Here is a 16336-nt window from a genome sequence, read left to right as displayed (position 1 = left end):
AATAACAGCAATAAAAATGACAGTTGTTATCTACTTACTAGATGTCAGAAATATTTTCATGTACATTCAACAATACGTTTATCATAAGGCTAGGATTTAGTTTAAAAATTGGAATATTTCTTTCTTCATTCAAAATGCCACAGGATTTACAACTTTTACAGGAATAAAAAATGAAGTTTAAAATCAACTTAATTTGTAAAAGCATTACCTGTAAAACAGTAAATAATGATTGATATCCTTTGGGCATTCCAATGATATTGACAGTGTGCTTGTTTGAGTGAAAAATAAAGTATTTTTATTTAGAAGATAAAGGTTAACCTCCAAGGAGAAAACAGCAGATTGAGCACATGTATTTACTTTCATTCCTTTCCAATATCTTACTAAAATGACAGTAAGTAGATTATTTTAAAGGCAAAAAACAATGGTGGGGAGAAGGAGAAAGGCGATGACAGCCATAAAATGAGTCTGGAAAGCAAATGTGTAAGTGTTAAATGACTGAATAGACCTGAGAAAGTTGAATCCTAAGCCAGCAGCAGGGAAAGCCAAGAACCAATGTGTTTTATATCAGACGTCCCAGAAGGCTGAGGATTTGGCCGCACCGGGAACCTCCAGAAGTGGAGGTGAGGGAGAGAGGTGAAGTAAAGGTGTTTAGGTGAAAATCATTTTAGGAATCCCCAAATCTCCTCTCTATTCTCAAGGATTGGGTGAATATCCCTTTTCATACCCTAGCAACAAACAGAGGTAAAACCGAGGTGGGACTCCAGGCTGAGTTGAGAACCTACAGTATCCGAAACAAAGAGAGTAAATGAGGGTATGTATAGTAAATGGGAGAGTCTCTCTTTCTCTATATGGCTCCTAGAAAGCTGGCAGCCAGACCTTTACTCTCCAGGTAGGAAATTTTAAGAAGTTTTCTCAGGAGAACTTCACTAGACAAAGAAGAAAGACCAAAAAGTATTGATTTCAGAGGTTTGCTAAAGAAAGATTTTACCTAGATCACTCTCTTTGGAAAACTGGTAGTTGACAAGCCCCACTCATGCTCTCAGAGCTTCCAATCAGTCGCTTTTTTTTTTTTTTTTTCTTTTTGAGACAGGGTCTCAGTCTCACACAGGCTCGAATGCAGTGGTACAATCTCAGCTCAATACAGCCAAGACTTCCTGGGCTCAGGTGATCCTCACGCCTCAGCTTCCCTGGTAGCTGGGGCTACAGGCACATGCCACCACGCCTGGCTAATTCTTGTATTTTTTGTAGAGACGGGGTTGTGCCATGTTGCCCAGGCTGGTCTCAAACTGCTGGGCTGAAGCAATCTGCCTGCTTAGGCCTCCCAGATTACAGGGATGACAGGCGTGAGCCACCGTGCCTGACCCCAGTCAGTCTTTTTGTCTTCAATTCTTAACTATGAAGAAATAGCTCATTCCTGAAACATCTGAGTAATAGAGATCAAAACAGAAAGGAAAATAAAATGCAGGAAACAGACTATGTTGGGTAAAAAAGACACAAATATTTATATTCTCGGAAAGGTAAGAGAAGATATTTTAATCATGAAACAAAAAAAAGTACGCTACAAAAAGGAACATTCAGAGAACAAACACAAGCTCTTGAAAATTCAAGTATGAAACATTGTAAGAGAAACTCAACAAACTCTCCCGGAAAGTAGAGCAAAAAGACAAAAAGCTGGAAGATAGAACAGAAAAAATAAGAAAATTAAAGGACTATACTAATACACCAAATAATAGATATTTTATAAATAGGGAATAGAGAATATAGAGGGCAAGACATCATCAAAATAATTGACCAACACTTCTTTGGAGGACACATATTTCCAGGCTCCTAGTGCCTATGAAGGACCTACCTAATGCCCAGGAAAATGGATAAAAATGGACATCAACTCACAAAACCCAGGAAATATCAAAACACTGCAGACAGAGAAATTATGCAATAAGGTGCCAGAGAGAGAACACTGGCCACATAAGGAATCAGAGTGGCTTTGGACTTCCCCAAGCAACAAAAGAAGCTAGAAGTAATGGAGGAATGACTGCCTTCCAAATTTCAAGAAATTAATTCCATCCCAGAACTGTATACCAGCCAAAATATCCAATCACATCCTAAGGTAGTACAAATCCCTTTCCGATGGTGGCTGTTTCCAAAACTACACCTTTCATTCACCCCTTCTTAGCAGACTACTGGATGAGTTTTCCATGAAACAAGGGAGAAATCCAACAGGAGGAGTCTGAGAATAAGAATGAGAAGCAGAGATCCAATGCAGAAGAGAGGCAAAGAGACGGGTAAAGGTGAAGGACGATTGCAGTATGGCAGCTGGGCACCAGCCACAGACGAATCTCCATCAGGTGGGTCAGGTTGGAAGGCTCTGGGTCGGGATTAAGTTGGAGAGAATACTTGCCTCATCTAAATGTTTTCAGACAGGATTTAGATAAAGGGAAAATCAAGAAAGGTACATCAGCAACTTTTATAGCAGGAGGAAATCAGTTCATAATGCTTAAAATTTATAAATCTAAAAAGTAAGAATGTAAGTATGACATTTAGAGACATATTGTCAATTCTGAGACAAATCAGTTCAGAAGTGAAAGCTGTTGTTTCTGGGCAGAAGGAAATGGGAGTGAGGGAGTGAAGGATTTATTTATTTTTTTTAACATAACAAACTTTGTTATTTGACTCTCTAAACCAGTGGTTCTTAGGAAAGGAGAATTTTGCCTCCTTTTTTTTCCCCTGGGACATATGGCAATGTCTGAAGGTGTTTTTGATTGTCATAACCTGGGGTGTGGGGAGGACAGAGGGTAGTTGATGCTGGAATCTAGTGGGTAGGTACCAAGGATGTGGAGAAACATTCTACAATGCACAAGACAGCCCCTCAACAAAGCTTTATCCAGCCCAAAATGTCAATAGTGCTGAGATAGAGAAACCCTGCTTTAAACTATGTGCATGTTTTTAAAGGTGGTAAAAAGAAAAACAAAATGCATACAAACATACATGTATACGCAAATAAAACAGGTTAAAAATCATGGCAAAATTTAAAAAATGTTTTTTGAGGAAAAAAAAACCAAGGTGAAGATTTAGAGAATTTAAACGAGGAGTATCATCATTCAAAGAGAACTGAAGAAGCCTTCAGAATTTAAGCTGACGTTTTACCAAAATCTTCCAATAGAAACTTCAGCTCTTTCAGAGAGAAAACCTGAATTTTTTCAGTGTCTAAACTTCAACTTCAAATCCAAAAACATTAATGTAAATGTGGAAAAAGTCGCTAGGTGGGTGGAAAGAGCAAGTTACAAACAGTGATAAATTGTCCAACGTGGAGAACAAAAAAAAAATTTTCAAATATTTTCAAAGGCCAACAGAAAAAGTTTGTTTCCCATTCGTTTATTGTCTTTAAAAATGATTAATGTGCCTTTGTGGGGAGGGATCCAACCATGAACTTCTTAGCGTGCTTCTGATGTTCAAGGTTAAACTTATTCATTAATAAGCCAAGGGAAATAAATGATCCAGAGATACTTCAATGCAGATGACATCTGGATTAATTTGAAAGTCTTTTCCAATTATTTTTCTAATTATATCTGTCTTCATCTTTTTTTTAGAGCATAATGTTAATGGATAGCCATCCAAAAACATGTATGAGGACAAGCATTATAGCTGGGAAGCAGTTCTCATGGGGGGAGGAGGGGGAGGAGGAGGAGGAAGAAGAGTAGAGGGAGGAGGAGGAGGAAGGGGAGAGGGAAGTGCGGGGGAAGGGGAGGGGAAGGGGGAGAGGGAAGGGGAAAGGGGAGGGGAAGGGGAAAGGGGAGGGGGGAAAGGGGAGGGGGGGGGGGAAAGGGGGGGGGGAGGGGGAGGGGGGGGGGGAGGGGGAAGAAGAGTAGAGGGAGGAGGAGGAGGAAGGGGAGAGGGAAGGCGGGGGGGAAGGGGAGGGGAAGGGGGAGGGAGGGAAGGGGAAACGGGGGGGGGGAAGGGGAAAGGGGAAGGGGAAAGGGAGGGGAAAGGGGAGGGGGAGGGGAAAGGGGAGGGGAAAGGGGAGGGGGAGGGGAAAGGGGAGGGGGAGGGGGAGGGAGAAAGGGGGGGGGGGGAGGGAGAAAGGGGAGGGGGAGGGGAAAAGGGGAGGGGGGGGAGGGGGAGGGGGGAGGGGGAGGGGGAGGGGGAAGGGGAGGGGGAAGGGGAGGGGGAGAAGGAGGAAGAAGAAGAGTTTCCTTATTTTGTACCCCTAAAGCCTACACAAGTAATATCTATACATAAAGATCGTACAGCTTGTAGAAACAAAAATAGATCAGAGCAAAATGAGCTATGAAGACAAAACTAGAAAACTATTTCAAGTATACGTTTTTATCAGACTTTTAAAATTCTTGCTAATTGACATGATGAATTAAGACCAGGTTGCCTGATTAGTGCTGTTCTGAAGAAAAAAGATAATTGCTGTATCAAGAGACAATTATCTTAGGATTGTCTTTTAAAAAACTAAACAACATTCTCACTTATATACAGTCTAATATATAGGAGAGAGTCAGCACATGCAAGAAATCCATTCTTAATCCACAGGAACCCAAGGCAAGCCTACGGGATGAATTGTACTGGAGACTTGTGTTTATTCCAAGTGACTCAAACCACTAGGCAATATCTAAGCCCCTCTACAGAATACAGACCTACTCAGTTACACAGTAAACAAACTTTCTCACAAAGCTCAAGAGATAACCTCCTTGAGCTAAATGAGAAGACCTTTCTGCATATATCTCACTAAAAGTAGATTTAAAAATCTGAATAGTGAAGACAAGATGCCAGTGGGCATTAGGTTGCAGTAAACCTGCCAGTGAGACAGGATTAAATTAACTACATTTTGGCAGTGCAAAAACTGTTTTGAATCACAAGGATTTCTTTTAAAAAATCGTATTACCAGTGTTAAGTATGGTACCCTGGCAGCTAGAACAGGTGAACTTGCTCACTAAAAGCAAACAGTTCATGGTTTTTGCACTGGCATTGAGAGATGAATATCCACTCCCCCTTCCCCAAGTTTGCCTTAATAGAAAAACATGCATTTTGCAAGTCATTGGTAACAAAAGACGACTCAAATTACTGTAAATGCATGAAGGAGGACTTCCCAATGTAGTGAGGTTGTCAGCAATTGGAATCTAAGAAGCTTACCGTTTTGCCTCTAGCTCCCTTCAGCCCAGTCTCTCCTGGACCACCAGGGTCCCCAATCTCACCCTAAATACATTCATTAAAGTAAAATAGTTATTAAAATCAAACATATACATATTTAATATATGTGCGTCTTTAAACTGATTCTAACATGAAGACATTTTTCATATGCATTTTTAACAGTCTTCTTTGAAGGTGTGAGTATGTGTGTGTTTCCATTTGTGTAACCCTCTACATAGCACACTGCCTCACCATTGTTTCACTTTGCTGTCTGCCCAACAAGAACACTGGTTCTTTGGAGAAATGAACTTTGTTCTTTATTTTATCCTCTGACTCTATCATAGGACCTGGCATTTTCTGAGTTCAGTAAGGGTTTCTAGAAGAAGTGATATCTCCAAAGTAGAAGATGTCATTGCTAACTAGTTATCTAAAGATGATTTATAAACATATTGGGAAAATTGAGACAGGTGAAATCAAGTAACTTTGATTTTCTTTACATTATACTTTTAGCTTTTTGGAGACAGAGTCTTGCTCTGTCACTCAAGCTGGAGTACAGTGGAGAGATCTCAGCTTACTACAACCTCCGTCTCCTGGGTTCAAGTGATCCTCCCACCTCAGGCTCCTGAGTAGCTAGGACTACAGGCATGCACCACCATGCCCAGCTAATTTTTGTATTTTAGTAGAGACGGGGTTTTGCCATGTTGGCCAGGCTGGTCTTGAACCCCTGACCTCAAGTGATCCACCTGCCTTGGCCTCCCAAAGTGCTGGGATTACAGGCATAAGCCACTGCCCCCGGCCTTACATTATGCTTTTCTTTGAGTAAATAAGAAAACATATATGATAGAGGGAAGGAGTAAATTTGAGGAAAAAAAGGGATAAGTTTTCTATCTTCTCATATTAATTACAAAACTAGAAATACTTTTTAAGTCTTACACTCCTAAACAAATGCATAATCTTAAAAATTGAAAAAATATTGGTCTATTTCCTTCTTCCCTCCTTCTCCCCACAAAGGCAGGAAATTTATTTGTCATTAGCTGTTCTTCTACTGGCCTAGGATACATTTCATAACCTCCAGAAGTATTTCTGACTGATCTCTAGTCACTAGGAAGCACACGGTACCTTAGGTCCACTTTCTCCAGGGAATCCTCCTTGTCCCTGAAATGGACAGGAGGGAAGATTAATACAGGCACACATCACTCAATGAAGTTTACATTGACTTTCATTTTACCTGCTGCCCTCTGTAAGTTTTGGTACCTCTGAATTAAGGAAGGGCCAAAACAATTGAAATCTGGAAGTGAAATAGCAGTATTTGAGAAACAAACTCTATAAGTTAAAGTATTTAAAGGTTTCATCAATATATCATAACTACCTAGCTGGTTAAAAGCATACATCTGAAAAGTTACAACTCAGCTTTCCTTCTTTTGTAATGGCATAGGTGGTCATTTGGCCATGTGTCTCTGAGAAGATGTTAAAATGGATTTCCATGGGGAAATTTGGAAAACCTATGGAGAGTCTAAACTTGATCATTCATTTTAGGGTCCTCTGTTTACCTTACTTCATTCAAAGACTATAATTGAAGAGATTTAATAATCCCTATTGGATAAAAAAAACTATATAATTAATTTAAAATAAAGTTCATTTCCTGATTATAATAAATCCTCAAACATGTATAAAATCAAACAAATAGAAAGAAGAAAAATCACCAAAATCTTACTGCCCAGAATGATTATATACATTTTGTGGTCATTTCCTTTTAACTTTTAAAAATGCAATGTAACACAATTGGGATAAATGTTTTTTCTGAGTATATTCTAGATTTTTACTTGAAATTGTCACAAAAATTTATTTACATAATTATAAACTTCATATACATTCATTTTATAGGGTGGCTAATGTTCCAATGCCATAGGCTACTTAATATATCCCTTCCTGTAAGATATTAAGGGATTATACTATGGAATATTAACTATTCTCTGTTCTAATGAACATTTCACTGGAAATCCCTCATTCATTAATTTTTCAAATAGTTCTAGTTTTTGGTTCTTTATTCTTCCAGATGGCCTCTTGCATTATTCCCATTGGGATTTCACTTGGAATTATGTTCATCCTTCAATATTTGAAACTTTCCAACAAGATCTTGGAATGCCTCTCCATTTATCGAATTCTGTTTTCCATCTCAGCAATTCACTGTCATAGGTCTCAAACATTTTGCAGACATGATATCCTTAACTGTATTATGTTTTCTGTATTTTGTAATTATGGTGGGATCTTTTTCATTCTGGCTTCTTAGTGGTAATTGTTAGTATACAGAAATCACTGGTCTTGGTAAACTTCTCTCTCAGTTCCAGCCACCTAAATATTCAGTGACAATATCAAATTACTATTCTGATGTACAGTTTTATTTTTAAGTTATTGCTTGGCCCAGTACATTTAGAAAACTCCTGTACAACCTCTCACTACTGGCTAAATCAAACATAATAAGAAGAGGACTAATTTTGGAATGCTTCCCTGAGTAAACTTGAGTCTAGAGCGGCTAAGATTACATGCACTGTTCAGGCTGGAACAAGTCAGACTAGGGCCACACATCACTGCAAAAAAACAGAAAATTTATTTTCAAGTTTCAATTGTTGCCTGCACCTTAAACCATCACATTCTTTTCTACCACATTCCTCACGGGATATCAGCAAATAAATTATCAAAATATATTTCTAACTGTCCAAGATTGCCTTATTCCCTGCTTCCCTTTTTCTCTTACATGTGGCAAACAAAACCAGCAACAAAAAATAAATGGAAACGTCCAGCTTCCCGCAGACGTGACCTACCTTTGCTCCTTTGCGTCCGACACTACCATAACCTGGACTGCCATCATCGCCCTGTAAACAGAGCAATTGATTACCAACATCCCAGACTACAGATAGAGACAGGCTTATTCCTCAACAGGACAAGATTGCCAGCTTTTTGGTTTGATAAAGGAAAACCAGGACACAAGATTCGCCTTCTGGGGCTGGCCACCAACATTTTATGATAGCAGTACTAACAGCAATTGTTAGTAACAGATACAGACAATGCACTGTCCCTAGGTATTCCCATCTGTAAGCTGGGAATAATAATTATACCTACTCATGTGTTGTTATGAGGATTAAATGAACAAAAAATCAGGCACATAATAATCTTTCAATAAGAGGAGATAGTATTACCTCTCCCCGATACCACTTGTATTTTAATACCATTTTCGCTTTGCTAGACAAAAACAAGAAGTAAATGCCCCGGTATTGGCTACTGTCTGACCCTTGTAGAAACCCTGAGCAATGGGTGAAGGATGGAATGGATTTCTGATGAAGAGGCTCTGATAAAAGGAAAGGCTGGGGAAAGGGTTATGGGATTGCTGAAGACAAGTTTTGTTCATTTTACTATTTGGCTTCAAGAGCATTCTGGTCATGATGTTTGGCACCTGGGGAATTCCACCTTGGGAAAGCTGGCCAAGGAACTAAGATGAGGACAATATCCCTCTTAATTTCTAGAAAACTATAAAACTTCATCAGGATCTATCCTTACAACTCTCTTCAGAGAACCACACCAGATATCTGCTGAACTAAAAATTCCAAGAACCAGATGAAAACTAGTGACAAAATACAAACCTGCAAGCCACGAGGACCAGGAAAGCCAACAGCTCCTTTTTCTCCCAGATCTCCAGGTTCTCCCTGTTAAACAGAGATTGTTTTTAGGTTGGAAATTAGAATAGAAATGATGGCACTAATTCAGCTCACCTGTGTGGATCATGCACAACAATGGGTTTGTGCCTAGAACTGTATGTCGTGCAAGTGATACAAGAGGAACTGCTGTTGGCCAGGGAGGTGTCCTCCATTGATTAGTGAAGCCTCAGCAAGCATGATTTATTGTTTAGTGCAAGTTGCCATCTTAGCAGCTCAATGCCATGAAGATGAGTCAAGAGAAAAGCTCTGTACTGTTTTAAAAAAAACACAAAATCGTTTCCAGGATGATTCATGCAAATCGTCTGGCTCCTGCAAAGATGGCAGATTGATTAATCTAGTTTTAATATTCTAAGGGAGAATCAAGTTAACCAAGGGAGCATGATATCCTGGCAATAGTTGCTAACTTCTGACTAGTAGAACATTTACTGTGGGTTATTAATCAATCTCAGTATTATGTTGAGGGAAGTTCAGCTACATGGGAAATCAACACAGGTTTACAAAGGAAGGTTAACTTCTTTTTATAAAAAGGTAACAATTTTAATTCTGGAATAGTTTCAAATTTACAGAAATGTTGTGAACATAATACAGAAAGTTCCTATATATCCACATCAATTTGCCCCTATTTTTAACATTACATTACACTAGTTGTATTTGTAGGGTACATTTGTCACCACTGAATCAATACTGATTTATTATTATTAACTAAAGCCCATACTTTATTCAGATTTTTTCTTTTCTTTTTTTTTTTTAACCTGATATTCCTTTCCTGTTCCAAGATCCAATCCAGGATCCGCATGGTATGTCTCCTTAGGCTCCTTTAAACTGGGACAGTTTCTCCACCTTTTTGATAACCTTGACCGTTTTGAGAAGTATTGGCCAGGCATTCTGTAGAATGTTCCCCATTGCTGTTTTTCTGATTAGACTGGGCTTATGGGTTTGGGGGAGGAAGATTACACAGGTAAAAGGCCATTCTCATCACATCATATTAAGGGTATATACAATCAACATGACATCACTGTTGATGTTAACCTTGATCTTCTAGTTGAGATAATCGCAGTCAAGTTTCCCTAATGCCAAGCTACTCTCCATCTCCCTCCCCTTCTATACTGTACTCTTTGGAAGATAGAGTGTGCAAGTGTGTGCAACCTACACTTAAAAGGTGGGGAATCATTAAATCTTTTTTAGGGACAGAAAAGCAACATAAGGGAAAGTGGACAAATGACCACCAGCACTGCTCTGGGGGTGGCGAAGAATAGGATTCTATGAAAGGGAAGCAGGAGATCATCTGCCTTGATGCCTTTTAGTACAGTGGTTCTCAAAGTGAGATGTGGGGACCACCTGCTGCATCCAGGGTTCATGTGTCAAGAAAATTCTTGGATCCCATTGGATTAGACTCTGGTAAGTGGAACCCAAAATATGTGCTTTTACATATGCTTCTCAGCTGATTCGCATGCACACTAAAATTTTAGAACATCTGCCTTACAGTAAGGAAACAAGGAAAGTCATATGGTTTGTCTAGGGCTGCATGGTTGGTTATTGGTAGAGACAAGTGTTGAGCCCAGAATTAACTGCTGGGTTACTTGCCTCCTGGAAATCTGAACTTACTGGAGTAAGGTAGGGGTAAGTGTTTGAGGTTTATCTCAGTGAATCATGAGTCTAGAGTGCCCACTCCACCCTAGGGCAGTACAGAGGATTTGGGTTTTCTTTGGGGCACTTGCCATCTAAATTCTTGACCCCCCTCCCCGGACCCCAAGTCTTTTGTATTAAAAATGATCTTCTAAGGCACAACTTCCCTCCTCCTGTTTATCTACTTCCCCATGGTCACCTCTATCCAACTCTAGGGTCCCTTTATCTATGTCTACCCCTGGTAAGAGAAACTTTATTTTTACCAGTGACACCACTTCCCCTAGAGCCTTCTTCAGGAGCAAGAAGGCAGCATTGTCTTTGTTCCAAACTTTGATTTCCTGATTACACGCCATATATTGCTACACTACATGCCATAGCAGTCCCTTCCTTTTGCAGTTGATTGTTCTTGTCATCCACTTATCTTGTTACATCCTCCAATTAACTGTCTCTGCAACACTCAACTGCTGGACTCCATCATATCAGCCTTGAACAATTCTTCAGTACAAAGTTAACCCCTTTTCTTATGCCCTCAAGCTCATCCTCTTTGCCAAATTTCTCTGTTAATAATCTACTCTGTCTACTCTTTCCTACATTTTCAATCTCCTCTTTTCTCCCTGGCTTTCTCTTCTGATCATAAACATGCTGGTCTCTCCTGTCATTAAAAACAAACCAATATCCCACGTCAACCTTTCCTAGACCTTGCCAGTATAAGTAGTCTTCCTCTTCCCCTTAAAGGCCTAGGTTTTCCAAAGAGTAGTTTACAGATTTTAATCCATTTTCTCCTCACACATTTCTTGGTCCTTTGCAGTCTGTCTCCCTTTCTCTCCTCTCAATTGCTACACTTTTGAAATTGTTCTTTAGAATGTCTTAGCCACCAGATAGCATGGCCTCTCCACTCCTCCCCTCTTTAACTTTTCTTCACCAGTTGATACTCTTCACCTCCCTTCTTGAACTCTACTCAAAATCTAGTGTGCTTTTTTGTTGATTTTCCTTCCTTCCTAATAATTGTCGTTTCCTCTTGGACTTCTTACAAAGGGGCATCACCAAGAGTTATTTTTAATCCAAATGACTCTGAAATTTACATATCCAACCATACCTAAACCCTTTCCGCTATCCACCCAAGTGATTTTCTTTCCTCTTAAACCCACTCTTCCTAATGACTTTCCTATGTCTGTGATAGGGTTACCCCTCATACACGAAGCATCCAAGTCATCTAGCCCACTCCTCTCTGCCTCAGTCCCCTATTGGAAGAGTTCTAAGGAATCATCACAAGTTAAGTCCTCACCCTGTTAAGTCACCTAATCACTATTTGCCTTGGAGACTATAAGAGTGTACCAACTGTTCTCCTAGCTTTCAATCTCTCAGGCTTCATAATATTTATTTGAGATGGAGTCTTGCTCTGTCACCCAGGCTGGAGTGCAGTGGCAGGATCTTGACTCATTACAACCTCCACCTCCTGGGTTCAAGCAATTCTCCCTGCCTTAGCCTCCTGAGTAGCTGGGATTACAGGCATGTACCACCACACTTGGCTCATTTTTGTATTTTTAGTAGAGACGGGGTTTCACCATGTTGGCTAGGCTGGTCTGGAACTCCTGACCTCAAGTGATCTACCTGGCTCAGCTTCCTAAAGTGCTGGGATTACAGGGGTGAGCCACCATGCACGGCCTAGGCTTCATAATATTTCTACACTGAATTGCCTATTTAAAATCTTCCAAAAGTCTGGCTGTGTTCATCCACTCCATTCACAAGTTTTAGATAATACTGTGCTGGCCACTGCATAAATTCACCACAGACTTTCTTGTTGTTTTTGTCCTGCCAGACAGGATCATTTTTCATGCCTAGGTACCTCCTCTTTCAGGATTTTCCAACCTTGTGCCTTCCTTCACATGTTTTTTTCTCATTATAGTCCCCCCATTCCCTTCTCTGCTCGCCAAAATTTTTATCATCTAAGTTCTAATCAAAGTCTGTATTTTCTATGATGCCTCCTTTCCCATCCCAGAAATACTTCTAATAATGCTATTTAAACCTCCATTTTAGCCCCTTATCTCTATTTCACATCCTAGATTGTTATGAAAATATTCTTTGGGGTTGGTTTCAGGTCATATATATTATGCCACCCACGAATTCATTTATTCAATATTTACTAAGCACATATTACATGCCAAGCACTGTTCTAAGCATGGAGGGTGCAATCAATGACCAAAACAAAGACGTCTCTCCTGGAGCTGATTCTTCAGCCCAACTGAATGCTCAGGATAGTGCCTTGGTCTTAAAGGCCTTTGGTCTTAGCAAAAGTTTGTGTGAATAGAGGAAAGAAAGGAAGAAAAAAAAAAGAGGTGGCGGGAGGAAATTAAGAGAGACTGGAAGAGAAAAACGAAGGCCTGCCCCAGAATATCCCTTGTTCCCTGAGATCCCTCAGCTCCAATAGGGTGTATCCCTCCCCTCTGAAATTACACTGAGCTGGAATCCCTGATCTCATCCAGGTCCACACCCACGTCCTTAGAGGTTGCTGGCTGTCTAAGAATCAAGCCAGGGTTTAGGGACCAGAAAATGTGTCCTTGTTTGTGTTGAAAGGGCTCTGGCTAATAGAGTTCTCTTGAGCAGAAAACCTCAACTTTGGTGAGTATAAAGAATGTGACCTACTTTATTTCCTTGGCTTCCCAAATGGCCTTGATTCCCTGCCTCTCCTCCGGGTCCTGGAGGTCCCTGAAACAAAACAAGGGGATTGCAAATATAGCAAAACATAAAGCAACTTTCCTTCAAATCCTTTCTTTGTCTTATAAGAGGAAAATGAACCACAGTTGAGAGAAGAGTTATGGTTGCATCGATTCTTGCTCTGAAAAAAGCATTGCCACCATCAAATAAAGACTAGTAAATAAAAGAAAATTAATAAAGTAATTCATGCCAGATGTTGTCTAAAGAATTGTGCTTCCTTGTGAGTTTTCTCTTCCAAAGTGATTTCAGGTTGTTTTGCTCTAAGAACAGATGTTGTTAAAATGCTTAACACTTAAAGAAGCCATTCCAAATGACATTTGCCTTGAACTATAATCCTTCTTGTCCTTTGGTAGAAAGGACTGGCTTTGGTAGAAAACATTTTTTGGAAGACAAAATGATCTTTACCGGAAAATCATATGATATGTATATTAGAAAGCTCAAGAAACTTTACTAAAACAGTGTTCATAAGATATGTTTAGGTAATATAAAATAAATATTCTGAAATAATTTTCTCTTTCCTAGTGATAAGTTAGAAAAATAAATGTAAACAAATTCCCACTTACCAAAAGAGGAAAAAAACTGTAAAATGCTTAGAATAAATTTAACAAGAAAGACGCAAAACCTAAAGAAAGCAAGTCTTAAGATCTTATTGAAGAACACAGCAAAACTTAAACAGATGATAAATATAACACCAATCTATATGGAAAAGCTATTAGATATAATGGAAGTAAGTCCTTCCAACATTCTAGAAAGCATATTTCATTGGAACAACTTTAGACTTAACATTTTAAAATACCAATTCAGAGATGACACAACTGCCTTCCTCTGTTATGAACACTTGGAATCAGATTTTTCCTTTGGGATAGCTAAACATATGGTAAGAGAAATCTCTTTTGGTAAAACTGTTTACAGATATTTGTAAATAATCCCAACCCCAGTGAGCTGAAATCATTTGCACAATTTTTTTGTCATGGTTGTCGTAATTTAAAAGTAAATAAACCAACCTCTGTGTAATGAACATGATACTTGCAAATTTATTTCGTTCAGAACAAAAATACAGTAACATTAATATTTTAATCTTTTAAAAAATTTTTAAAGCAATACATTGGACATAAAAAATTTCCTAATAGGAAGGATTGTTGAACAATAAACTGGTTACTAACAAAGATAATAATTTTTCCATAACACCCTATCTCTCCCCCTTCTTTCATCTTTAAAGAAAATTCTCATTATTGTCATCCTCCATAGATAGCTCTCAACCCAGTCCCTTCTAACTTTTACTGCCACCACTCCATGGAGCTAACTCCTTTGACTTTCATGTTCAGTCCAGTTGACATTTTTTTGCTCTCACCTTTTTTGAGTTTGATCATGTGTTCTTTGAAACTTTTCCCTTAACTTCTGTCACACCAAGTTACCATGGTCTTCCTGGTACCTCTCTAGGCTCCTCTCATTAACCTTTGAAGGCTCCCCTTATTCTATTTGCCTTTTAAATTCTGTGTGCCCCAGGACTCCATCCTCTGACCTTATCTCTCTAACTTTACCCCCTCTTCCTGAATGGCACCCCTATGAATTCACATACCACTTCAAAATGACTCCTAAATACATGCTCTCCTGTCCCAACCACTCAACTGAACACCGGAGCCATGTATTAAAAGGCTGAGTAACATAGCAAGACTCAATGCCAAAAACCAAAACAAAGCCCAAGAATTAGCCAGGCATGGTAGCACACACCTGTAATGCCAACTACTTGGGAGGCTGAGGCAGGAGGATCACTTGATCCCAGAAGTTCAAGACTGCAGTTAGCTATAATTGTGTCACTGCACTCCAGTCTGGGTGATAGAGTGAGACTCTGTCTAAAAAAATAAATAAAATTCCCATTGGACATCCTATTGAATAGAAATGGATTCTCAAAACCATCATATTTACCCTAAATCATGCTTCCAGTCTCATTTTCTTTTCATAAAGGAATAGTATCACCCTTTACTACCATTGAGACCCATGCCAGAAACCTGAGAATCATCCTAGACCCTTCCACTACCTCACTTCTCAAAACCCCTCAGCTACAACCCACAATAGACTCTGTCTACTTTCTGTACCCCTCCCTCTTCCATTCTCATTACTTGCCTTCAGGCCCATTTTGCATCCTGCCTAAATTCTTGGCTCTCCTAGCTGTAGCCAGGTCTTCCTCTAATCCATTCTCCACCGTTTTTAGAGAGAGATTTAAAATGTCAGGCTCATGTTACCGCTTTGTCTGAAATTCTGAATATCTTTCAGAATAAAGTTTAAGGTCTTCTTAATATGCAAAATCCCTCAAAATGTTGGAATTGCATGCCTCTGGAGCCTCATTTTCTGTGACTACTTCCATTGCTTTATGTTCAGGCACATCAAAGCAAGTGATTCATCAAATGTTTGTCTTACATCTCCACAGTCATGCAAATTTTTCCCTTAGCTGGTCCATTTTTTTCCCTCCAAGGAGAGGTACAATCTCCCTTCTCTGAAAAATCCTACTTTTAGCATCACTGTTTCAGGAAGAGTACCCAAACTTACTGGCTGTGTTGGGTCTCATGCTTGTCCTCCAGACTCCTCTACTCTGTAGGTAATTGTTAGTGTATTTCTCTCTCTCATTCCTTAGAGACTAGACTGTATACTTCTTTAATGGGCACATCCTGTTTATTCATATCTCTGGAGCATCACAGGCTACCTAGGACCCATCAACCCATCCATTTATCTACCCAGGAAAGATTCTCAAGAGAGATGAACTAATGTGTTTAATTAGCTGGTTTTCCATATGAAATTTTCATGCACTGTACAAAGAAGTAGAGAGATTCTAATTGTCCTGAAAAGCAAGGTATAAATTGGAAGATCTGTCTAGAAGTCTACTCTCCATTCTTCATCCCGACATGAATTCTGAGACAGAGGATGATTTGGGGAGATTATTTCATGTGTAGTTACCTCAAACACACACAAGCACAGTGAGAGATATCCTGTTTTAAGAACTTACAAAATAAAAAAAAAGTCTTGGATGAGTAGATGGTTGGACACATACAGGACCTTGCCATTAGAGAATCAGAAAACCTGATTCTGTTTCCTATGCAGGATCTTGCAAAGTACCAAAGTGAGGTTTGTGACTTAGGTGAATAGGGCTCAAG

General features: G+C 39.4%; 1 protein-coding gene across 1 annotated transcript in view; it reads right to left on the bottom strand.

Moving 5' to 3' along the window:
- The window catches only part of COL6A6 (collagen type VI alpha 6 chain), a 154470-nt gene that overhangs the window by 36656 nt on the left and 101478 nt on the right, over nucleotides 1–16336 (bottom strand). Inside the window, exons 24-28 of the mRNA XM_050777723.1 lie at nucleotides 13116–13178; nucleotides 8772–8834; nucleotides 7956–8006; nucleotides 6253–6288; nucleotides 5137–5199 (exon numbers count right to left, since the gene is read on the bottom strand). Of these exons, the coding sequence (XP_050633680.1) occupies nucleotides 5137–5199; nucleotides 6253–6288; nucleotides 7956–8006; nucleotides 8772–8834; nucleotides 13116–13178 (276 nt within the window). The remainder of the gene's footprint in view (nucleotides 1–5136; nucleotides 5200–6252; nucleotides 6289–7955; nucleotides 8007–8771; nucleotides 8835–13115; nucleotides 13179–16336) is intronic.

This window comes from Macaca thibetana, chromosome 2 (assembly GCF_024542745.1).
Source record: "Macaca thibetana thibetana isolate TM-01 chromosome 2, ASM2454274v1, whole genome shotgun sequence".
Classification (NCBI taxonomy): domain Eukaryota; kingdom Metazoa; phylum Chordata; class Mammalia; order Primates; family Cercopithecidae; genus Macaca; species Macaca thibetana.
Note: the sequence above shows the minus strand (reverse complement) of the source record. Positions and strands in the feature narration are given on the sequence as shown.